The sequence below is a fragment of the Cygnus olor genome, chromosome 5 (genome assembly GCF_009769625.2).
Source record: "Cygnus olor isolate bCygOlo1 chromosome 5, bCygOlo1.pri.v2, whole genome shotgun sequence".
Classification (NCBI taxonomy): domain Eukaryota; kingdom Metazoa; phylum Chordata; class Aves; order Anseriformes; family Anatidae; genus Cygnus; species Cygnus olor.
In genome coordinates, this window is record NC_049173.1 from 64,003,680 (window position 1) to 64,028,907 (window position 25,228).

Sequence of the window (25,228 nt, forward strand, 5' to 3'; positions counted from 1 at the left end):
TCTAGTTCCACTTTCCAAAACAGATAGCATAGTACCTTGACTACTTTGATTCAGGGTACTTGACTTCTCGAAGAACTACATAGGAAGAACCTAAAAGTAACTGTAAAACAGGTATTTTATATCCCTACCTTCTCGAGACATCTGTCTGCTTCTTTGTCTTCTGCCTGAATCTGAATTCAGAGCCTGTAATTCATCTTTTAATGATTCATCTTTTACTGGGTAACGCTACCTGTCTAGTCTTGCTTGGACTTCTCACTTCTCATGCCTGAAGAGTGGGTGGTTTGGGGAACTAAAGCTCTTAGAGAATTAGTTTCCTGTAAAGATGTGATACGTCACACTTAAATACCACTTTTTCAAAAACAAACATTTTCCTTTGAATCATAGAACAGCTTGGGTTGCAAGGGACCTTAAAGATCATATAGTTCCAACCCCTTGTTGTGCTAGTTGTTAAATATTTGAAGTCAAATATGGTATTCTGATATTACATAGAATTCTATTTATGCCATTACCAACCTATCATATGGAAACAAAATTAGATTTACTTAGAGAATATTTTTCCAGAAAACTGTTGTGCTAGTCAGGCATGCTACTAGTCTGTTAATGCCAACGTATAGAAGAAGAGTATGTTTTTAAAGAGAAGTTAGCTTCTCCCGTTCCTAGTTGTTCCCTGCATGAACTTTACCTTCTTTCACTGAACTAATGGAAATGTGGAAAACTAATATAACTAGAAATTGTTGATGTAATTTCATGGTTTCAAGATCAAACTGACTTTTTTTTTGTCCTGAATTCACAGTGGGTAAACTGGCTAGAATTACTACGGGGTCAGCTTAGTCTCTCTCTTTTAAGCTATCGATACGTGTAACTTTTCTGCTTTTGTTGTTGTTTTTGCAGTTTCTTGGTTTCCTGTAAACTCACTGGTATTTTCTTACTTGTATTTCTTTTTCCCACCTCAGCCCCAAAAGCTCTTGGGTACAAACTGTTGATTACCACAGACCTAATAAGTTTTATTTGGGCTGGATATCAGGAAGATAAAGAACCTAAAAAACTTGATGACTATTTGGCTTTTTTATATGAAGTCATAAACGAGCTTCACCTTCACTTAGAAATGGAGATGGGCACTGCTTGTATATTTGAAAACATGATTCCAGTTCTACAGATTGAATTACTTTAGACTGTAACACCTAAAAATCTTATGAACAAAAGTGTACTTAGTTACCCTATTTTCCTGTTGAACTGGATATATAAAAAAAAAACACATGTACCCTACCAAAAGCGTGACCTTGTCTATAATAGTCCCAGCAACAACTGCTAGACAAAATAGTCAACTGAATTAATTTTTTTTGTCTATCGTGTGTTTGTGTACCAGTATAGCACTTCACTCAGATTTTTAGAAATCATTATCTTGTTCTGCAGTAGAAATTGAGCATTCTTACCAACAGTAGCTTAGGTGAGCTTCCTAAGGTAAGCTTCCTTTTTTCATCTCTGCTCCCAGCAGCTCTGTAGCCTTGGAAAAGGCAATATCATGATTTCGCTGTACATGTGATTTTTAACAAGTATGCATGCTTAATAATTCTCAGCACTTGTGCTGCCTGCCAGTATCATTGCTGTAGCTGTTCTTGAGGGCTTGGTTCTAATGCAGTGGCCAGCAAGAATTAAGTGTGGCTATTTCCTGCTGTTGTGGTTTAACCTGGCTGGCAGCTAAGCACCATACAGCCGTTTGTTCACCTTCCCCCCTCCCTCACTGGGAGGGGGGAGAGAATCAGGAAAATTAAGCCTGTGGGTTGAGATAGAGACAGTTTATTAAGACGGGGAAAAAAAAATGATGATAATAGTACTACTACTAATAATGTGTACAAAACAAGTGATGCACAATGCAATTGCTCACCACCCGCTGACCGATGCCCAGCCTATCCCCGAGCAGCCGGCCCCCCCCTCCACCCCGGCTAGCCACCCCTATATATTGTTCAGCATGACGTCAGATGGTATGGAATACCCCTTTGGCCAGTTTGGGTCAGCTGTTCTGGGTCTGTCCCCTCCCAGCTCCTGCTGTACCCCCAGCCTGCCCACTGGCAGGACAGAGCGAGAAGCTGAAAAGCCCTTGGCTTGGTGTAAGCACTGCTCTGCAACAATTAAAACATCAGTGTGTTATCAGCGCTCTTCTCATTCTAATCCAAAACATAGCACCCTGCCAGCTACTAGGAGGAAAACTAACACTATCCTAGCTGAAACCAGGACACCTGCATGAACCTTACTGTCTCTCAGTGAACTGTGGAAACCATTCGAGAGCTTCTAGCTCCCCCAGTTGGAGGCTGCTGAACTGACATAGATTCTCATCTGAAGAAACACTGCAGAGAAAAAGCAGGAAGAAGCGGTGACTGGGCAGGGCAGCACACAGGAAATTAAGGTCCTGCTTCTGTTTATACAGTTGGATTTGGATGAAGATCCTATCTTGAGTATAATAGAATTGGGGTAGGGAAAAGGGAGGTGCCTCAAGGAGACAATATTACTGTGCCTAATTAAACAGGAAGCAATTTATTACTGTTTAACATGTTGCTTGGAAACCTAAGCTTGTACAAGTTCAAAAATTATTTACGATAGTTCTGTTGAAAGATCTGAGGTATCTGTTTCAAGGATCTTCCTTTCCCTAATCACTTGACTCCCTTTCTAATGTGCAGCATCAATATTTAGCATTACTTCTGAGTAATCCTGCTGATCTAAATTGATTTCTGTTTGATACGAGGTAAAGTAGAGTCACTGGCCTAATTCTGATCTTCTGTGTATCCCTAAGATTACTGCCAGATAGGTGAGCAAATGGTCATAAATTCTGCAGTTAATGAATTACCGTTTATGCACAGGAGAAGATTCTGCATGTTAAGCCTTATTCTGACGGAGAAAATTTGTTCATTTATTGATTTACAGACAGTAAAATGTGCCACCAATTCAGGTGTTTTAGGGAAGGTGTTGTCCAGGATAGTGATGGAGTGAGACCTATTATGAGCCTTTAGCGGTCTCAGTTGGGTGATCTTTCTATCTCTGTAGTTTCTCATTGTCTCTTCACTCTTAGCTACTTAGGTGTTAGGACGTTTAGGGTAGAATCACCTCGTATATTTGTTCCCTGCCTTAGCAAATGGGATTTTAATCTCCCTTTGGTCTTGTAGACCTTGAGTTAATGTTGATTGACAGGTTTTTACCTGTCAACCTTGCTTACAAGGCTTTTCTGTTGACCACTTCTCTTTCCAGTTCCCCTTCCAAAACATATCAGATGCTTAGTTTGGAGTACACACCTGGGATTTAATTTCCTCTTCCTTTCTTCAAGTAAGGTAGCTGTGGTATTCTGTTCCATGGTGTGTTCTATGACTTGGTGAGAAATACTTTATCAACTACAAACGTAGAGTAAGTGTGTTACCAAGGAGGAACTGAAAGGTAACTTAATGCTCCATTTAACTCCTCTTTATGTTTCTTCAGTCAATTTTGAATGAAAAAGCATGTTTTGTGTATGTGTATAAATAGCTTACAACTCTATTAAAATATGTGTACTTTTCTGGAATCTTGATTGTTCTAGAAATCTTAAAAGTGAATGTCAGATCAACTTTTTTGTTGGAGAGACTGAGGTAGCATTCTAATTCAATTCTAATTCAATATCTAATGCTGCTGCCTAGTTCACCTAAAATAATATTCATGTTTTGTTTCTACACAGTTTGTTTGAATGTTTGAGGTGTGTGTATAAGGCCAGATATGAAACACATTTTAAAATAATAGAAGAAACAAATTCATCAAATGACTTGAGAACCAGGTTACAGTATAATGTCAAATAAACTTAATGCTTTTCACCCTGTTCCCCAATGTTTCTGTAATGTTTTAGGGTGGGACTATCTGTTCAGGAACAGTAATATATTGATCAATTAACACTGGATTTCACTTTATTTTCTGTTGAAACATTGCTGAGAAGTGACAGGTACTAGAAATGGTTTTCTTCAAAGGCGGCTACAAAGTTGTAGTAATGACCTTCAATTTCTGTTTGCTTCAATTTAGCTGTGCTGAGAATGAAAATGACTCCTAGTCACGGTTCAGGAAGATTTTCTCTGAGCTAACAATGAGCAAAAACTGAGAGTTGCTTAATGTGTCTGCATTCTTTCCTTGATAGCGATTTAAATGACTCAGTGGCATAAAAAAAAATTAGAGATAATTTAAATATGTAATCTTTCTTCTGGTTAGGAGCTCCCTAACAAGTACTTGCTACTTAGCTAACAAGGAGTAATTCTGAAGGGAGGAGGAAGAGAGAAGTGACCTACCTCTTAAGGCTGGCCCTTAGCAAGGTCTAACTAAAGCTGCTTCCTTAAAGTGAGTCACTTTGACACTGTGAGCCAGTTTTCCCTCCCTGGTCTCCCCAACACCCTTCGGTCATGCTTTTAACCATGGTGAGCAATCAAGATTAGAAGCAGCATAGATTTTAAAATAAAGTTGCTGAGATCTCAGACAACTTCCAAGAAAAGCAGAAGTGTGTTAAGTTTCAGAACTTACTTTTGTGCCATATGTAATGCAAATGAATTAGAGTTTATGTAGTGCTAGTAAGGACTTCATAATTGTGATCACTGTTAGTATTCTACAGATTATATGTCAATCTTATCTTTAAAGGTTTTAAATGCAGAATGTTTTGACATGCGCAGACCCAACTAGTCAGTTTTAATGGGATTGTTGCTTAAAATAGCCCAGGGTTACAGTTTGGATGTGGATGCAGCTAGCCCTTGTAATGTGTTTCTTTAGGTTTAAAAAAACAAAGGTTTTGTTCAACGGGTTTGTTTGCCTATGAACTTCAGTTTAAATGTTTTTGATCAATTGGTTCAATCCTATTAAAAAAAAAAAAAGCTATATATGTGTGCCTATATGAAATAAGGTATTAGTTTTACACAGAACTTGTATCTTTTTGATTAACCTACCAGAAACTGAAGCACGTGAGGCTTATGGAAACTACTAATTTTATTAAAATATTTAAGCATGGGTTTACTACTCTATTAATCTGAATGGGACTGTTTGTATTTTCAGTGGAAAACAAATCCTCTTCTGGCATTGGATTTAACCATGTCACTTAAATTAAGAATAACAGAAGCCAGGAAAAAGACTGGAAGAAAAGCATGTTTTTATTCTTTAAAATTACTTTTTGTAAGGCATTTTATTTTTCGATCGTTTTATAAAAATAAGGTGCTAAAAATCACTGAACTTTGTGCAGAAAGTCCCTGCATGAGGAAGTTCATGTGTAACTTGGACTAAAGTCCAAATCTAAAGCATGAGGTCAACGCTCAAGCTAATAATTATCAATATGAGGAAAAACAATTAAGATAGTTGTGACATTTCACAGAACCTACCTGTGTTTTAACGCACTTCAATAGGGATGTTCTGTATTTATTGACAACCTTGTGGTTGTTCAGTTATCAAATAAAATAGCTTGACCTGTATATACAAAAGCTGCCTCCTTCTTCCTCAAGTGGGGTTGTGGTCACTTCAATTGGAGAAATGTTCCGTGTATTTCAAGATGACAGATGTTTCTGGTAATACTAGCAGCTATAATCCTAGCAAATCAGATTTGCTAAGAAACTTGGTGTAATCAGTCTTTGATATTAATTGTGCAGTTCATGTCATCCATCTCAAGGAAAGAAAAATAATTGTGGATTTCAAAGTCCCAAATTAACTATGCAGGGGAAAAGTTAAGAAAAAGGAGGGGGGGGAAGGTGCTAGGATACTTCCTGTGAATAAGGCACACTGGTTTGACTGTTCACTGTGTTACTGAAAGCCTACGTCATCTCTACATTGCTAAAATATTTTTGCTTGCTGTAAGCTAGAGCAGATACTAAAGAATAAAATGTAGCTGAAATCTACCTATGATTCTAGTCTCCAATGCCCCCCTAAAATAAACAAACCAACCAAAACCACCCTAGTTTTTATGAATTAACTGTAAGTGAAAATTAAAAGTGCTTCCTCTAGCAAACTTCACTATCTGGTCATCTCTCATGATCCCAACCCAGGGAGCACTGTAAATCATGGATTAGTGAAGCGTGTAATTTAGGCCTGTGCCTACCCAGTCTGTGCTGTAACTGCACTCGTGCCTGGCTTCAGGCCCTCGTGGGTCTGTACGTGTTCCTCGAGGCGTCCCTTGAGCTCATCTGGTGGCTTGTAGCAGAGGAGCCTGCAGGCAGCTCCCCTGTGGTGTACCTGTGATATACCACTTCTGCCTCACCTTTATCTAGAAGTGCAGCAAGAGGTTCTCATGGGGACATCATTTCTATTTGACTGTAAAAAATGTTTTTTTTTTTCGTGAGAAGATCCTGTAATATCTAAAATCACAAAAATGGGTAACCTTTCCACAGACCAAGTCTGACTCCTGTGCTGCACCTCAACTGGAGAGCTGGTTCGTGCTGCACAGCTTGGCCTTCCCAGCAGCTACAGGACTGTCTGCGATATCCTCTTCAACCCAGGGTTAGCTCCAGTAAATGGCATTTTAAGTGACACTTCACAGACCGCGTGCCTTTCTTACTGGGGATCGTAATGAGCCAGCACTGCCTGGTGGAAAACAGTCGTCTTGCTGTACCTATTGTACATCTTGCTGCCAGCGGCAGCGTGCAGAGCGCGATGCTCTCCGCACTGCCGGCCCAGCAGCGTTGCACCTCGCAGCGCCGCGCGCCCCTGCGCTCTGTGGCAGTACGCGCCAACCGCCCCTCAGCGCCGGGCTCGGCTCCCCTCAGCCCCGGGCCCCGCCCCGGCGCCGTCCCATCGCGGCGGCCACCGCCGCCCGGGCAGGCCGCGCACCGCGCCGGGGAGGTGCCTGCGGCGGCCGGGGCGGGCCCGGCGGTGGCGGCTGAGGCGAAGGCAGAGCGGGAGCGGCGGCAGCAGGAGCGGGGTGGCGGCAGGCGGCGGGACGGCCATGGTGGGCCTCAAGGAGGAGCTGCTCAAGTCTATCTGGCACGCCTTCACCGCCCTCGACCTCGACCGCAGCGGGAAGGTCTCCAAGTCGCAGCTGAAGGCAAGGCGGGCGGCGCGGGCCGCCGGTGGGGCCGGAGCCCGCTGTGGGGCCGGGGCCCGGGGGCGTGTGGGGCCGCGGCTGGCGGCACGGGCTGGCCCCGCGGGGGGCGCGGGGAGGGCTGGGGCTGGGGCCTGTCCGAGGCGGCCGGACAGGGCGACACGACAGCCCACTTTTGAAGCTCGTTTGTGAGCCGAAAATTGTTTTTATTCTCCCTTGAGGCTGTCGTTGGGCACGTGCTGTCGCCAGTCCCGGTGCCTCCTGGGCACCTGCGTGGCCCTTCCTGCTGCCCAGGGAGGCTCCTTGGCATGCTGCCTGGCAAATGCTTCATCCTCCCTGGGGTGTGAACACACAAACCCGTGCTGTGCTTCTGGTCCGCTTTCAATTGCATGTCCTTGGTACCCTTTCTGGCCAAAATCCTTTGTGGGGTAGCCACAAGGTCCCATCTATAGGGGTTGGCTGCGTCCAAGTGAAATTCATAGCTTGCCAAGGGGAGAGCGAGGTTCCACAATGCTCTCTTATTTGAGTATAAACAGGAGAATTAGTCAAGAGGCTCCAACTGTGCCATTCTTCCCTAGCTTATACTCTGAAGTAATGTTTGTACTCTTAAAAGAGCTTTCAGGCAGCTTGCTGAACCCGATCCCATCTTGGCCCTGCTTTATGGGACTGTCTTGGACTGGGAATAATAGTAGGAATCCAACTAAATAAATATTTTGAATAAGAATGCAACACCTGTTGACATCTGAGACTGTGGGTCCTTGTTCTGAGTGCTGGGGTTGTCCTGGCTGTGACAGTCGGCTCGAGCCTGAACACTCTGTGGGATTAACACAGCGAGCAAGAGCGGCCCTGCTACAGGCAGCATCTCTAAGCGCAGCCAGTAGCTCCCGGGCTGTTTTCAGCATTATGGAGTAAGCACTTGCAGCCCGCAACTCCTTCCTCTTCTCCTTTTCTTTGCTCGGGGCGGAGGGGCTGTGGGACCAGCCTTGCTCGGCCAGGCGTGTCCGTGTGCAGAAGCTGGGCAAGAGGCCAGCCCTCACAGCGAGCATTCTCATTGTGGTGCTGTAGGGCTAGCCGAATGAAGCAGGTTGCAGAGAGGAGGTTTTTTTTCTCATCACGTTTTTTAAAGGAATCCTGTTTTCCTGTCACGCTACCATGCCCGGTGCACACGCCTGTGATTCGTGTGCTTGGTGCTGTCACCCAGGAGGTGTGTCTGCAGCACATGTCACAGCGTCAGTCAGTGAACAAGTGGTCGTGGCTCTGTAGCCCTAGGTGCTGGGGGGAGTAAATGGCTAAAGCAGAAGCGAGCACGCACGTGGGCTTATATGGCTTGCTCCGATGGAGGCATCGTCATTTCTTCTTTAACATTGTTCACTGAGCTGGCTGGGTTTTAAACTACCAGTTGTCTTTCCAAACAAGCATGGTTATCTGTCTTACTAGAGTCCCATGCCTACAAATGCTTGTGTTTTAAAAAGTTCAAAAACAAAAAGGAGAGAGGAAATTAAATTTGTCCCCTCATTACCTATCAGACGTCTTCCTAAAGTGTTTTGCAGTTCCACACTATTTGTCTCTGTGAGAGACAAGGCTTGGAAAAAAAGTGTCTTTGTGGATCTGTGCAGTTTATGATATAAAGGCTCCTGATGGAAGTGTCAGCTGGGGAATCTGCAAATGCAGAAGCAGGTCTGAAATGAGGCTGCTGCCTTCTGCTGCCAAGAATTAGTTTTTCAGGAAACCTGGGAAGAGGTAGAGAGTATTCTTGTGAAGCCTTTTGTGGCAAATGATGAATGTGGGTGTTGAACTGACAGTCCCATTGCAGACAAAAAGTATGTGTTACGGCCGCAGCTGTTGGGATAGGCAGGGCAGAAGTTCCTGCATGATTGATTTAGGGCTGTATTGTACTGTAAAGGTATTTCACAGTAACGTATTTCTCATCCACGTTGCAAGGACTAAAAAGTAGCACCCCTATAAACTGGAGAGAAGAGTCTTGAAGGTAAACGGGTTAGTAGAGATCAGCAGCATTAGAAGAAAAAGTTTAATAATTTAGTGAAACTCCTATTATCAAAACGTTTAGTAAAAAGCGAATTGTTTTCTGAGAACAGCGTGCAGTTTTGTAATTTGCTGAAGTCTTCAACCCTTAGTAAGGAAGCTTGTTGACAGCGGATCTTTGGGTTGTGTAATTCAGTATAAGGAATTGCCATCATCATGCAGAAGGTCCTCAGTATAACATGCTGCTTGCTAAAGGCAGCAGCTTCTAGTTTCTTCACCCAAAAGTGATCTTTATACCATCCATAAAACATAAATATTTTTTGTGAAATACAGTTATACAAGCAAATGTGTTACGACGGTTTGCATCATACATTGGTTTTAATCTATCTAGAGGAAATGGATGGAGATGAGTGAATTGGTTCTGTTTTGTAGCCTGGAGGTACAGGAAACACTTGGAGGAAAAACCGGGACTAGCTTGGAGTATTAAGGACTTCGAGATGCCTTTTATGCATTTATATCTTTTGTATGTAGTCTGAGCTGCTAAGAAAAGACGGTAAAATCAGCCCTCTGTGTAATTTTGAATTTTGTCTTCTTCCAGAGTGCACTGATTTTTTTTTTAATTATTTTTTGGTCTGATCAGTAGTCTCCAGAGGTTCTATTATTTTGCTGGCTTCAGATCTTGCCCTTCTTTTCTGCAGAAACATTTATGTATTCTTAAATTTTGTGTTTAAATATGGACACAATTGTTACTTTGTCAGCATGTTTCAGCACTTTCAAACACTGATATAGCAAGGTAAAGTATAATTTTCGTGGTTGTAATTATAGCTGCTGTTGTGGTTTGAGCTATGTGGAAATGCTTGCTTTCCTATATTTAAATCCAATTTCACCTTTCTTGCAATCTGCTATTTGAAAATTGACTGATTTAAAAAGTTCCTCCTCTAATGTGTCAACATTCAGTCTGCTTTTCGTCTGTATCTTGAAGTGGTGTGGGTTTAAATGGGTTTAAACACGTAACAACCAATAATACTCCTCCCTCATAGTATGTCTGTAAGATTGGAACTAATACGTAGCAGTTTTTTTTTACATTGCCTTTGGAAGCTGTCCCTGACATTGCTTGGAGAATCGTCTCTGCTTTGACAGTGGGTTACTTGACTGTTGTTTTGTTTGGTGTGCTACCATTGGGATAAATTTGCAAAGTCTTGGGTTCCTGGTGTGTTATCCACAGGATGCGGATGGCAAGCACCTCATACAAATGTGGTCTTGTTTGCGCCCGTAAGATGTGGGTGACCAAAGTTACTAGTCAGGCTTAGAAAACTTAAAGCAGTCTTTAATCGTATCTGAGCTGTGACAGGATTTTCCTACCTCTTATCTTTGCTTTGCCTTTTTACTAAATGGGAAGTCACTGGCTGGTGGGAAGAGGAACAATGGTGTAATCAGTGGCAAGGGGGATGGTCCAAGGGAGAGGAAGACCTTGAACAATGTAGCAAGGCGCTGGAAAGGTTGAGAGGCTGTGACGAGTGGGCAGGACCGCAGTCAGACAATTGGCTTTGTCCAGCATTGAGGGACGGTAGGAAATTAGTCACTGTGACTCACAGAGGGTCCTGCTGCTGGGTTATTCAGCGGGTTGCGAAGCGTTTGTGTGAACCTGGCCGTCAGGGTGACGTGGGCGAGTGGCACTGGGCTCAGGGGCCGGGTTTGAGCACGCTCGTCCTGGGTGGGGAAGAGGGAAGACGACACTGAGCTGACGCAGATGCTGAACAGTGGGAGTCCAAATCAAGCGCGTGCTACCTGAGCAGACAAGAAAACCATGCCCTAGAGAAGCTGTGAAGCAAGCATGCTTCGGCACAGCCTGGTTGAAAAGGCCTCGTGCCTGTGATAGGGGGCCTGTCTGATACTGGTTTCTACACTGATCAAAAAAGGAAAAGGGAAAGTACTTGTGAGGAGCCGTCTTTTGGCTGGCTGGCTGCTGACATGGATGTCAGGGAGAGATGAGCCAAGAATGCCTTGGAGTGAATTCACACGAAGCCACTGAATGGAGCTGTCAGGATCCGCAGTGCCAAAGTCTTCAAATCCTAAAAAGAGATGGGGGAGGGAGGAGACCCCCCCCTCCCCCCCGAAAGATGGAAAAGGAGGGGAAGAAAAAGTACTGAAGAAAGTGATAATAGCCACTGTAGGACTAATCTGTCCTCTTAATGGTCCTACTATGATCTGGGCCAAATTTTTGTCCCTGAGCAAGAAGTAGTTGAGCAGGTCTTCATTTCTTTTAGAAAGACAGATTGCTTTTAGGGATGAGGTTAAATGGATCTACTCAGATGGTAACAATTCTCCACCTGCTTAATGTTCTGTGAAGATCAATGATTTGGAAAACCAGGGTACAGAGGGGAGCAGCTGTGGTAGAGTAGAGCAGGGCTGGAGCTCAGTCCTCCAGGTAAAACAGCACAAGACAGGCAATAAGTGAAGTAAATCCCAAGCCTGCAGTGGTAGTGCTATTGAGACTTCTGCTGTTAGCTTGCTTGTTTCATCCAGTTATTTGTATTTATAGCAGAACACCATTATTTCCTGGGTACCACTAGGCACTTCTCTTAGAAAGCTCTTAATTGAAAAAGGAAAAACTGCACCAACAGTGAGTACTGCGTGTTTGGGACCCTTTGCAGACCGCTTGCAGCATCTCGCGGACTGCAGTTTGGGGACCACTGCCGGATCCATTTGCTGCAGCACAGAGAGAAGTCGCTGGCTTGGGATAGGAGCTGGCTCTGGCACGAGGGTAGGTTGTTGAACGTGGCATCCAGAGCATAATAAGTGCTGAAAGAAAAAGCTGCCTAGCAACCCCACGGCACTGTGGAACAGCCCTTACTGGGGCAAAACTTCCTCATGGTTGATGGAGCTTCAGCAAGGCAAGGCAATTTTCTGTACCCTAATTAATCTAGTACTCAGCTATTAATGGTGTGGGTTTTTTTTTGTTTTGTTTTGTTTAGGTTTTGTTTGTTTAAAACAAGATTAATCATTAGAGTATATGATGGTCCAGATAACGTGATTTGAGAGAACAAAACAAAAGGAGACCTTGGTGGCAGAATTTTTCAGGCTTGCCCTGTGAGTGAAGAATTCATCTGGCACTCGGCCGTGTTGGAGAATGGCAGGCTTTGGCAAGCGCTAAGGAATTTCCTGAACTATGAAAAGAGAGCACTGGGCACAGGGGAGACCACAGATAAGGCAGGTCTTAGAAAATGATTGAAAGTGGAATTCCTCCCTGGTAATTGGTTGTTTGATGTGGAAACCACCTAACTTTCTGACAGCCCAAGCACAGCAAGAAGGCCAAGAAGGGCAGAAAAGAAATATCTAGAGAGGACACGATGAGAAAGTGTTTTATTGAGAATTTAAGTGATCTCGGTAGTGTGCTCAAATCAGTCATGTTTCATGAACTATTGTAGCTCCAGTATTAGCAGCTGCAGCCTAGTTGCAAAAGTGAGATCACGTTTCTCTCAGAAAGTTGGTTATCCCTTGGTCTTCTCTAAATAACAACAGAAGCCTTAAATATAAGGGGAAACACGCATGATAGCATGTTTTTCCCCCAGAAGTAAATCACATGGACTCAACTACTTGGTATAATTTGTTTGTTAAAAATAAGGGTACATTGGAGGGAAATCGAGTGCCTGTGGAAGGTAGTCTGAAATGTGTAACTTATCAATACTATTTTCCTACTTTGGGAAATGCAGCTTTTGTTGTGCATACGGCTGATGCTGGTTTCCTGTTCTTTAACTTCTGGTTGGATCTAGTGGCTTAATGTTAGCATGCAAGCATGAAAATATGTATTTCTTATGGAGCTATGTGCTTTCCTAGTAGAAAGTGTAACTTTGGAAGCGTGTAGACAGGAATTCTCTGAATGAAATTTATGTTTTGGGCTATCTCTGTAGGATTTCATGCTAATTAGTGCTTAGATTCTGCATGTCTCATTAACATATATAAAAGTAAATGTATATGATTTTATTTGGCGAAAAAAACAACTGTGTTTTAAACATGTGGCATACATTTGATTTCCTAGGAAGTCTGAAGACCTCAGGCTTCTACTTCTTACTTTGCAGCTACGCCATCTCTACTGCTGTGTGTCTACTCACCTACACTGATCTGCTTGTAAGTTTTCTGCATGTAGAATCACAGACTGGTTTGGGTTGGAAGGGACCTTAAAGCCCACCCAGTTCCAACCCCCTGCCACGGGCAGGGACACCTCCCACCAGACCAGCTTGCCCAAAGCCCCATCCAGCCTGGCCTTGAACACCTCCAGGGATGGGGCATCCACAGCTTCTCTGGGCAGCCGGTTCTATGGTCTCACCATTCTCTGAGTGAAGAATTTCTTTCTTATATCTAATCTAAATCTCCCTTTTTTTAGTTTAAACCCATTCCCTCTTGTCCTGTCACTGCACTCCCTGACAAAGAGTCCCTCCCTGGCTTTCCTGTAGGTCCCCTTCAGGTACTGGAAGGATGCTCTAAGGTCTCCTTAGAGCCTGCTTTCTTTATTTTACTGCTTTCTCTTTGTGTCATTTGGGTCTGTTCTTTTTGTTTTGCTTTGTTTTGTTTAATCTTACTTTCTTAGGAAAGTGTTGGTGGCAGAGGAGCAGCTGTTACTCTGGTTCTGCCTTCCTGTTGGTACTGAGGTGTTAGTTTGGGCATGCAAAAGTCGGCCTGCGTTGAAGAAGTTAAGATGCATTGGCTACCAGTTAGTTTTCAATAATTCTGTACTTCCTTAAAACTAACCAAGCATGTAGCTTCTTCTTGAAGGCAATTTCTGAAGAACAGTCGTGAGAGATGGTGGGTGTTAAGGTCTTGACATAATTCATGCAAATACCCTTTTAAAATAAAACTTGGAGAAGCGCATCTCAGCCCTTCCTCTTTCCATAGCATTACTTTTCCTTTATGGTCTAAAACATGATGAGAATATTGAAAAGTAATCCAAAAGCAAGCAGATGAGAGAAATCCATAGCTAATACTACAATTTGAATGGTCATTTCTTTGTAAACTGAAGGTTACATATTGAGTTTGTTTTCCGCACTACTCATTTTCCCTGGATAATAATTATTTATATTTTCCAAGGCTAGATGTTAGTGGTCATTTTTCCTACCTGTCTAATTTCACTGTGTACATATTACTTGGGTGTTTCTCCATGCCTTTCCTGGTTATCAAGCATATAAATGTGTGCACACAAAGGGCAGCTTTTGTAGGTGTGTTCGCACTTCTGTGGCAATGGACCTATATGTAATCACATTGCTTTTGTAAAACTGTAACTGTGGGAAGCAGTCACATCCTTGGAGTTGACTTTTTATATATATATATATATATATATTTATAGATGTATTTATATATCTTTATATATATATATATATATATATAAATATATAAAAATTTGACAGAAACCTTTAGGGCAGAACTCATGCTGATATGAAGGTGTTGCTTTCTGCTCACAGCTTTGTTCTGGGGGAGACAGCCTGGTAAGGTCGACAGTGGTGTCACTGATTTCTGTTCTGTCCCTAGGTCCTTTCTCACAACTTGTGCACGGTGTTAAACGTTCCCCATGACCCGGTGGCCTTGGAAGAGCACTTTAGGGATGATGATGAAGGACCGGTTTCCAATCAGGGTTACATGCCATATTTAAACAAATTCATCTTGGAAAAGGTAAGTTTGGGGTTCTTATGTTCCGTTTTTCCCTTTACCAGGTTTTGTGTCATGGCGTCTTTACTTAGGGTGTTGTCTTTACAGTTGGCCTTTGCTTGCAGGAAGCCTTCTGCTCTGAAGACCTTTGGTTGTGAGCGTGTCTCTGCTGGGTGGTAGCAGGTGTGGTGATCTGGAGAGTCTGTGCCTTAAAATGCCAGGGCGCACTGTTCTTTGCTTCTTTTCTCTCTCCCTGGTTTCTGTTTCCTGTAACATCTGGTGGTTATCTGAGCTGTGCTCATGCAGAACCATGTTCATAAAGCACCACACTTTAAAATGATTTGAACGTGTCTTGGAGCTATAGGTTGTCCCACCTTAGACTATGGTTATAACAGAATGTTTCCATGGGGTCCTTTGCCAACAGGATGGGAAAAATATCTTCAATGTCTATTGATGAGGGATTTTAATGAACAGATCCCCCCAGACATTGACAGTGGGTCACGTCAGGGAGTGCTGCTAAGTTTCATCTCGCGAGTTCGTTCTCTTGGTGCCTGAGCACTCCTTAGTCTTCTGTGGTTGCATGTTGTTTGTTGTTTTGGAGGAAGCTCTGGAAGGCCAGCAGGGTTTCCCTCCCACCGCTCTTCATCTTATTCTGAGTAGAGGCAATCACTGGGCCAGAGCTGACCTCTGGGAGCTGCATGTTTGAGATTTAGGTTAAAATTCCTGAAAGTAAAAAACTGTCTTGCTTTCTTTCTGACAAATTCAGCTAGGCAACTGGTCTAGACAATACAAAGCAGCCTGTGTTACAGTATGTACATGCTAGCTTCAATACCACTGATTTCTCTTACACTCGGAGGCTGACCCCAGAAACCCTCAAGCTTTGCTTTTGTGGCTTCAGGGATACACGGATGGTTGCTTTCTTTTATGTTAAGTCCTGCTGCTGAAAAGTCCAATGTGACAACTGAGGATTATGCGAGCTCCATAGCCAAGTTTGCTAATTTTTGGTCTGCTTTAATCTACATTTAATACAGGTGAAAAATATGATATATACCTGAGATGCAGTCTGTCACCCTGGAAACAGGAAAAGCTTCATATATCTTAAGCTCCTCTACCTCTCTAGTCTGTGCTTCCTTCCAGCCCAGTAGCTGTGCCCTGATTTGTGTGTGGCCATTGTTGGCCGTTAATACACTTACAGGGTACCCACTTGCTGCCTTGGCTATTTCCTATTGGAAAATCTTGCTTTGTCCCTCAGAAGTTTATGATCTCATTTCCACTTAGTATTGGTGGTTTGAGCTCCTATAAGGTTGGATAGAGACCAAACAGATTGTATACATATTCGGGGGGGGAAGCCTTATTTTATTCTAAGTGAAGGATTCCAGAGGCTGAACCACATTTTTTTTTGTTAGTACCATTTGTAGGCAGTAGCAAGCCATTAAGTCAAATTATAAAAAGAGACAGAAGGCTTTTTCAATTATAAGCATGCTTTATTGTTAAAAGGTATTTATAGGAAGAAAGTTATGGAAATGAGGAACAATTGGATTTATTAAATAATTTAATTTAAAAATGAAAGAACCTGGTTACATAAACCAGTTGGTGTGAACTTACAGCATTTGGCTACTCTGGCCATCTTCCTACCCCATGGTAGAAGCACAGGACAAGCTACCTTGCTTTCTTATGAAAGGAAAGAGTGCGACTGTGTAGTTTTTTGTGTTTTTTTTTGTTTTATTCATGCCCTACTCTGGCTTCTCATGATTGCATGATATACTAATAGCATTGGTTTATCTGAACTGTTAACTGAAAATGGTAGGGAACAGTATTAAATTGCCTGTAACTTCACATTATTTAATCCTGACTAAATGTCTCAAAACAGTTTATATATGTAGTATTAAAAATCAGAGAAATTCTTTAGACAGAAGGTTACCTTTGTGGACTAGTTGTGACATCACATCTTTCAGAGATGACTTTATGTCAGGCCAGAAGACAACATGCAGTGGGATGAGTCACTGATTCATGGCATGTCTCCTTTGTTCAAAACAAACAAACAAAAAAAGCAAACAAGAACCCTCTTTGTTCTTCATTCTTCCAAGGCATAGTCTGCTCTTCTAGATGAGGTGACTGTAGGACAAATGTTATTAATTCATATTGCTAAGTAAAGCTGCTAAAGAAGGACCAGTACTTCATAACCCCAGATACAGAGGAAGTTCTCTCAATTTCCAGTTACGTATTTTCTGGTTTCTTGAGCAACTGGCTTATGAGAGAACTTGATCTCAAGGCATTTTGCCTTAAAACGCCAGCAAAATATTTGAAGAATGAATCCTTAGATTTCTTTTAAAAGAGATATGTAACTGTGACTCTAAGAATTTATTTTATTGGGTGGACTTTGTAATCTTTAAAATAACCCCTGTGATACTCTTAAATGCAATCGTCACTTTTTATATTCTTTAGTGCTGGCTTACCTTAATTTACTGTGCAATAGGGCCTCTTTATATAAAACCAAATAATCATCAAGAAAAGCAAAATTGGCAGTCTGATGAGAAAAATAGGTTGCAACAAATTTACTTTATCCAAATAGGAAAGTTGAATAAATAATTTGAATAACTCGTATTGTCTGAATGATGCACTCCAGTACCATGCTTCTTGTTACTTAGCAGACAGATAACGTCTTCGCTGTTTGTTTTACTTGGGTTCATAACTGCATTAGATGTGTTCCATTATTTACAATGCATGTCTTTTAATACCAATTGAAAACATTGTTTCCTTTTCTATAGTGCTGATGGCGGTACTTTACAGTATGTATACAGTATCTCTTTACAAGGATTCATTAATTCATTAAGCAATGGAATTGTGTGATATTTGTGCAGACTGCAAGCAGGATGAGTATTCTGGCCTAATGGAATAGAAATTCTGGTTTCTCAGCTGAGTTTCATAAATCTCCCATTTTAGTTTCACATCAAGATTGCATCAGCATAAGATTCATGGTAGAGTCTCATAATAACTAAAGCCATTTGGGAAATTCTTCTTAAATTGAAATTCCAGGGTAGTCTTTGACCCAATCTGTTTTTTATAAATACGTTTTGTCTGTGTCATTAAAAAGCAACATGTGTATGTGTTTATGACTTGGGTTTTTTTGGTCATCAGTTCCTCCTGTTTGAAAATTTTATATTTTTACAGTTTCTTAGTTAAGCTAGAGGTACTTTTGCAAATGAGTTGAAGTATAACTTTAGAAACTGTTCAAGTATTTTAAATTTTTGAAGCAGTTTAGAAATTACTTCTTATACATCCAGATAGATTGTTCACCAGAGTAATTATTACTTTGGAGTAATTATTATTATAGTCACCTGGAGTGGAGCATTGCCAGCCAAGGAGCCAAAGTAGCCCAGCCAATAGTTGTGTAGCATGGACCTAGCTGTAAAGTTGATTTGGTTTTCATTGTGGACTTTTCTCCTTCCTTCCCCTTCCACCCTACACAAATGTACTTCAAGAATTTATGTACCAGAAATAGATAGCATTGCTACGTGAAATTGTTCAGGGAAAATTTTATCCTTCATTAAAGAGAAGTATTTAGTTCCACCCACAACTCCCAGTAACCCCAGAACAATGATTTGGTAATTATATCCTTTATTTAACAGCCAGCCAGTGATCATTTAGGGAAAAAACAAAAACAAACAAACAAAAAACACACAACAGAGGTGAGTTGGAGAGTTATTTTGGAGAGCTGGGGTTTGTGTGCTCATCTGATTGTTTTTTCTGAATAATCTCTAAACAGTGTCTGTGCTCCGGATGCCACATGGACACTCTTTATGAAGTCCCTTTCAGAATCAAGTCTGGATTCTGACAAAAAGGCACACATCTGACATGGGACTGTGGCATGGTGTGACCCAGTCAGAGCTGTCCTGAAACCTCCTGCTCATCTGCTGCCTAATCCTGGTGGCAGTAAGTGCTGTGGGTGACATGGGTTTTGATGCTTCTTTCTGGCATGATGAACAGAAACCGCTGGCTTTTACCCCAGCTGGGGCCCATGTGTGAGGCATCTCCCTGCCATCTGTCTCCAGGTGGTTGCTGATGGCTGTGCGTGCTGAGGTGAGCTGCCTGTAAAGCCACCCGCCCTGCCTGTGGTGCCTGGAGCACTGGCTGGGCGGTTCCTGGAGGAGGGGAGGTTTCCCACTCCATCAGCATTTTCCTCGGAGCAGTGCAACCACTAGGACATTTCCAAGGTGGAAGTGCTCATCATCCGAGCGAGTAAAGCTGTTTTAGAAAGGAAGTCAGGTCTTGCTGGGCAAGGTTTGGGGGACAGGTAGGAAAAAGCACAGGCAAAAGTAGCCAAGGGATGAGGTGCTGGCAGACAGGAGGAGGAAACCTGGCTTCTAGCTGCTCTTCCAAAGGGTGTTTGTTTGCTTAGCCAATGTTCCATTTAAATACTGTGTTTCTCGTGCAAACAGCCACAGTGCTGAGCTTGTGGCTCCTACAGCTTCTGCCTCCTTCGAAGGACAGTAATAGCGTGCCTCTTCCATTGATACTTGTACTGGTGGCCTGCTCTGCAAGCATGCAAAGTCTATGGTTTTCTTTCGTAGTCTCACTTTTAGTCCTGGAAACTGTACTGTAAAGTGCAGGTTGGCAAAGGCTTGGTTTCCTGTTTACCTCGACCTTCTTTTTTTCCTCCACCCACATCAGTTTATCCACTTCCTTAGCCTAACTTTGACTTAAGCCACTGTGGCTCACCCTCCATTATATCTGACCAGTTACAAGACTGGATAGGAAGTCATGCAGCTTATGATGGTGTCCTTGCGGCATCCAAGCTTGGCGTATCATAAGAAAATGGCGAAGAATATGACCAGTGTTGTTCCCAGATGAGGCGCAAGACCCTATTTCTTACACATGCTTTCCAAAATCTCAAGAGACTTCCATTACAGTGCAGAACATGTTTTCATTAGTTTCATGTCGGCAAAGAAATAGCATGGCAAAGCTACAGGGAGATAAATATATTTAATCTCTAACATAAATGAGGGTTTAAAAACAAAATAGAGGAAATGAAAGCTTTCAGATATGTAAATAATTCACAGATGGGTATGTACAGATGCTAGGTATGGTAAAGGATAATACAAATGAGGAACTTTTTTATCAGTAAAGTGAAGATTTGGGAGTTGGAGAAAGAGAAAAAGTTTTAGGTGGATTAGTGTTCAAGAAAAAATGACTACATGTTTATGAATATTTTCCTACAAGAGTTACATTTGAGTAATATAAAGTAGAAGAACATTAAAGGTCTTTTCCAATTACTGTTCCTGTATTACTTCTAGCATGTCCACATGTAGCTTTTGTTATAATGGCTTTACTATATTGTGTCTTAGTGCTCAACAGAAGTGCAACAGAAGGGCAGCTGGAGCTAAAAATGTTCATGAAGATGGTTTGGGAGCTAAGGCTAATGAACTAGAGGAAACGCAAAATGCACTGTAGCCTCCTTCACATGAAGTCAGGGTGTTATTAACTCGACCAGAAATTGGAGGTTGGATGCAGATTTTACTGGAAGAAATTCTGTAGTTTACCTGGTGCAGGAAATCAGATCGGGCTGCGGCAGTGCTCTTTTTGGGCCTTGATGTTTCTTGCAAACCAGAATTTCCTTGGTGCTTTTAGTACGACTTAGTCTGTTAAACTTTGTCTGTCTGTCATCCTGTGCCATTCATGCATATTAATTTTTTTTTGGTTCAATTTCTTCATTTTAGGTTCAAGGAAACTTCGACAAGGTTGAATTCAACAGAATGTGCTGGACTCTCTGTGCTAAAAAGAACCTCTCTAAGAGTCCTTTGCAGATCAGTGATGAAGATGCATTTAAAGTGTGGGTTATTTTTAACTTCTTATCAGAGGACAAATATCCATTAATCATTGTACCTGAGGAGGTAAGAAACAAAAACTTGTGCCATTTAACATCACTTTGCTTAGTGCCCCAGCTGGGCTATGTTAATGGTTGTTACTCCCTAGAGATTTCAGAGATTTTTTTTCTTTTAATGTAAAACTTTAACTCTCCTCCTTTAATAATGTAATGCCTCAGGTGCTTTTCTTTGTCTTCTGGGATGCATATGTGGGGATCCTGCAGGATACTTTAGATACTGATGGTTATTTTCTGTCTGTCGTTTAAACAGCCCAGAGCAAGTGGGACGTGCTGGCTGGCCCCCAGTACACAGCTTATTTTGCAGTCTGTGACGACTGTCAGGTGCTACGGTGGCCAGTTCCAGTACAAGCACTTGGAGCTGTTCAGGTTCTCATCTCACTCATGAGTAGTACCTGTTGTGGTAATTAATCACTGCACTTGCCTATATGTGATTAAAATTTTGCACAGTTAGTACATCAGTGTGATTCTAAAAAAAAATCTCCTCTGTGCTCTGTGTTACCACGACTTGCAAGATGAATCTTTAGTCTCATGGCACCCTCCTGATAAAAAGGAGAAGTACAAAGTTTTCAGATGATGTCTGTTTGTGAACAAAAGCAGCCACCATCTGAATACTCTTGCTTTAAATGGTTGAAGGAATAGACTGTAGTGAGCAAAATGCCAGGGAGATCTATCTATGCCTTAAGCGCATGAGCAAGTAGGGGCAATACTCAAGTAGGTATTTTAAACCTAAAGCAAGATTTTGGAATCTTCACAATTTAAAGCTTTTCCCCCTGGGGAGTGGTGAGGCAAGAAGGAGAAAGATCAGAATTCTAGGCATAAATAGTCTTCTGCAAAACCATTTGCAGGAATCCCAGGGGTTAGCAGGACAGCACTGGAGTTACCAATTAATACATTTTTAGAAATTTTTGAAAAGTTAGAGTCAGCCAAAATGGCATAACTGAGTGACTCTGAGCTGATGTGCCAAACCATGAAGTAGAGAGAATGCCTCTTGCCTATCGAAATGAATCACTTGGTTTTGCCATGTCACTTACTTTTTCACAGGAGACTTTCACGCTACATATTTCTGGTTTTGCCAGACTGGTGATGTTAGGGTCCTACCAGGCCTTTTTATATTCCCGGGAGAAATAGGACAGTCTTCTCACTTTCTTGTTGTTGTTCTCAGTTCTAGGAGGTGGAGATCATGTTTATAAAAGCCAACACAGCTCCTTTCTTAATGGTGGTGATTTGGCCTTGGTAGGAGGTGAGCCACTAATGGCTGTTGAACCTGGGACTCAAATCCGCCCATGTCTCTGGTTTGTCATTGTGCCCTCGGTTGGGCAGCCTGGCTTGCCTGAGGGTAGATATTGCACATCTCCTTGTTTGTTGGCATGGTTGGAAGCTTCCGAGCTGCCAGCTCTCAGGTGCTTGCTCATGACCCCTCCACCAAGCCAGCCCCCAGGCTGTGCTGCTGTAGCAAGCTGATGCTGGGTAATGGCAACATGCTGTTTGTTGGCAGTCAGTGCTGAGCCCAAAGGAGGTTCTCCAGATTTTGTAGCTACTGTTGTCTGCTTTTCTTCTCGTCCTTAATGCCCAGGGTTAACCTGTATTGCTCTTTAACTCGGATTATTTTTAAAACTCTAGGGTGGATCTGTGTCTGCATATCCTTGATTATGGCAAGATTTAAATTGTGCAATGCTCTTTAAAGAACACTTAGAGAGCCTGGCAAAGAAAGGCTGCTCTGTTCTTATCATATACAATGCCTGTATTCACTCTCTAACCTTTTGCCTTAGACCACACAGGTAATGTAATCAGCCAGTGGAGGAATGCTGTCTTTTGAATGCACTCCTTTCTGGCTTGTCGGTCCTCCTGGAGTTGTCTGTGCTTCTGGAAAATTCCACATTTACTCACTCTTTTACTCAAAATTCCAAAAGTAAAGATGCAAAGTTTTACTTTAGGAGTGTTTATCAATATGGTGATAGGTGCTTTATAAATATAAATAAATACATATATAAATATATATATATACTGCTTTCTGAATATATATATACATATATTGTTTTCTCTGTATGACCTACCATATCTGCCTTTTAAGTTCTTATGTCTTTGGTTTATTTGTTTTTGTTTTGTTTTAAATGTTACATCTAAGCTCCAGATTTCCAAGGCATTTTTTTGTGCAAACTTGCAATTTTTGTATTAATACTGAGAATTTTCATCTGAATATATCTCTTTTCAATAGTATTCAGAGTGGTAGTGATACCTAATCAAGGTATTTTTCTTTCCATTTACTTTTTATGCCTCTCAAGTTCAAAATAAAACTTGGTTATATATTTAGTCTTTGCCACTTTATAGCATTGCCTATCATTTAATTTAAAAATGACTTCCACATCATGTATGAATGAGCTATGACGAGGGATTTTTGCAAAGTGTAGATAGAACAGATCGGAGGGTGATGGAACCGTTGCTGTTCTGCAATGTTTGTGTTTGGGTAAGACAAATGTAAACCTCTCATGAATCACTATAACTTCTCAGCCAGGGAGCAAGCCTTCCTCCAGTCCTGTTTGTTTCTCTTATCGTTGGCTGTGAATATTGCAACATGCAGTTTACTGCAGTTTCTAGTCAGAGTCCTTTGTGTGGAATCCAGCTGTTTCACCTCCTCCCTCCCACCTCTTAGGCTTCCCCCCACCCTTTAGGGAAACAGTAATTAGGAAACTTCCATCATACTTTCAGGTTGGAGAGGTGATTGCTTTTCGCATCCCTCTTGTGGAGGGCAGGATTATGATAGAGGGAACTTCTTACGTCCCCAGTGAAGGTGTTGATACAACTTCATGTGGCTGTAAGGATGCCTTCTCTTCCTCCTCCTCAGAGGACCCGCTCCTTGAGATCTGTCTGCACATCTGATATTTTACTTTTTTATTTTAATGAAATGAACTCTTTCTGCACTCGTCTGAGCAGTCTTATCTGGAAAACTCTCTGCCTTGGGTGCGATCTCACCTTCTTTGCGCTACTTTGACTGAAAGTTGACGCTGCTGTCTTTCCTTGTACCGGTGTTGTGTACATTTGCACTCGTGCTGCTGTGTTAGGCCTTTCATATCAGAAAGCTAACTGTGGAGGGGCTACCCCCACCTGCAAAGCATTAAGGCTTGATTCCCTGTTGATCCAGGTGTTGATCAGGCAGAAAATTGAAAACTGCTGTAGCAGCTGCTCAAATAGAGAGTGGAACACAGTCTACTTTGGAAAGTTTTCAGAGATGCAAGCTGAGGAGAGCTTTAGAAACTGAGAGCAAGGAAAGCAGTTGCAAAGAGGAAATTCAGAAGCAGTAGCAAGGTGGTACAAGGGCCAGAAGCTGCCCCAGCTGCTCGCTTAGCAGAGGCTGGACAGAAATCCAGAGGCAGTGCCTGGCCTGGGCTCTTCACCTGCTGTGGAAGGAGGGATGGCAGCCTGCCCTTTGAGGGGAGTAAGGTTAGTGAAATCCAGCATGGAGAAGGGTCTGGGTCAGGGTGTGTTGTTTCAGGATGTGACTTTGTGCTTACGGAGAGATGCCGGGTCACAGGCACAAGAGCTTGTGCCTCTGTGTTGGCTGTGGAAGGCACCAGGCTCAGCTGGTCTCAGCCTTGAACTGCACTGTGGCTTCTGCTGGCTGCTGGTTGGCAGCTGGGAGCAGGCAGGAGAGCTGGAAAGAACAGAGGTCCACAAGTGTCGGTTTTGCAAAGGCGTTCCTGTCCCTAGGAAATGCAAAATGGTATCAAAGCTGAAAGCTCCCTCTCCTTTCAAGTGAGAAGCTGGGGTATGCGCAAAGTAAAACGTTTCTGTAAACTCAGTGAAGGTGGTGTTTCATAGAGGCACAGCTGGACTGGAGAAGAACAATGCTGTATTTTGTTTGCTTGAGTTAAAATTAGTCCTGATGGACAGACTTCAGAATTAATATCATTCTTGGCTAACAACAGAACTGTGTCCTGTTGCAGTGTGCAGCACTTTACCAAGCAGCTGTGTCGCTCGTGTGCCCAGAAGGCAAGAGCCCAGGTGGTAACTGCTCCCCTCCCCACAGCTGGTCTCTTCCACTAGATCGTCTGAAATGCAGACATCCAAATATGTGTTTCCTTCAGCTCTCACAGGGCTTACCTCTTCCACAAGAAGGTAAAAATTAAAAGGAAGAGATGTGGGGAGAACTGCTGGCATAAGAGGAGAAATATTTCTAGTCTGCCATGAGCTTTCATTATGTCTCCCCTTTTAGTTGTTGCAGTCTTGTTTGTGTGCTTTCGTGTTGTTTAACCAGACGTTTTCTGTTTTATAAAAAGGTTTACAAACACTTCCCCTTTTTTATTTCTGGACATGTGACTGCAGTCTTGGGAATGCTTTATTGCCTGAAGCTGTGGTATGTTGTTAGCTGTGTTACAGGGCCATCCTTGATGGTGAAACTTGCCCATATGTGTGCTGCAAGCTGTACACCCGCTGTGTTGCAATACAGCATTTGCATAACTTGTTTTAAGTAAGCCTAATATATTTGTTATCTTTGCTTTTTAGGCCTGACTTCTTGAGGAAGCAAGAGTTGTACAGTCATTTTCTGTTCATCCTCCAGCCTTCAGCTGTATTAACATGGCATTTCTAATCCTTCCACTTAGTACAAAGAGGATCTAAATCTTGTGTGTTTTTTTTTTTTTTTTTTTCTTAGACTGGGAGGTGGAAGTCTAAAGCTGTCCAGTGGTGATTCCTCTGGAGGAATGTTTTGCAGA

The 25,228-nt window shown here is 42.3% G+C and overlaps 1 protein-coding gene across 2 annotated transcripts in view; it reads left to right on the plus strand.

Annotated features, from left to right (window-relative positions):
* Window positions 1-6,816: 6,816 nt before the first annotated feature.
* The window catches only part of SWAP70 (switching B cell complex subunit SWAP70), a 40,748-nt gene continuing 22,336 nt past the window's right edge, over window positions 6,817-25,228 (plus strand). Inside the window, exons 1-3 of one of the 2 annotated variants that reach the window (XM_040559838.1) lie at window positions 6,817-7,015; window positions 14,519-14,659; window positions 20,353-20,526. In XM_040559838.1, coding sequence (XP_040415772.1) covers window positions 6,917-7,015; window positions 14,519-14,659; window positions 20,353-20,526 — 414 coding nt within the window. In that variant the 5' untranslated portion in view covers window positions 6,817-6,916. The remainder of the gene's footprint in view (window positions 7,016-14,518; window positions 14,660-20,352; window positions 20,527-25,228) is intronic. The other variant, XM_040559839.1, reaches the window with a different exon arrangement.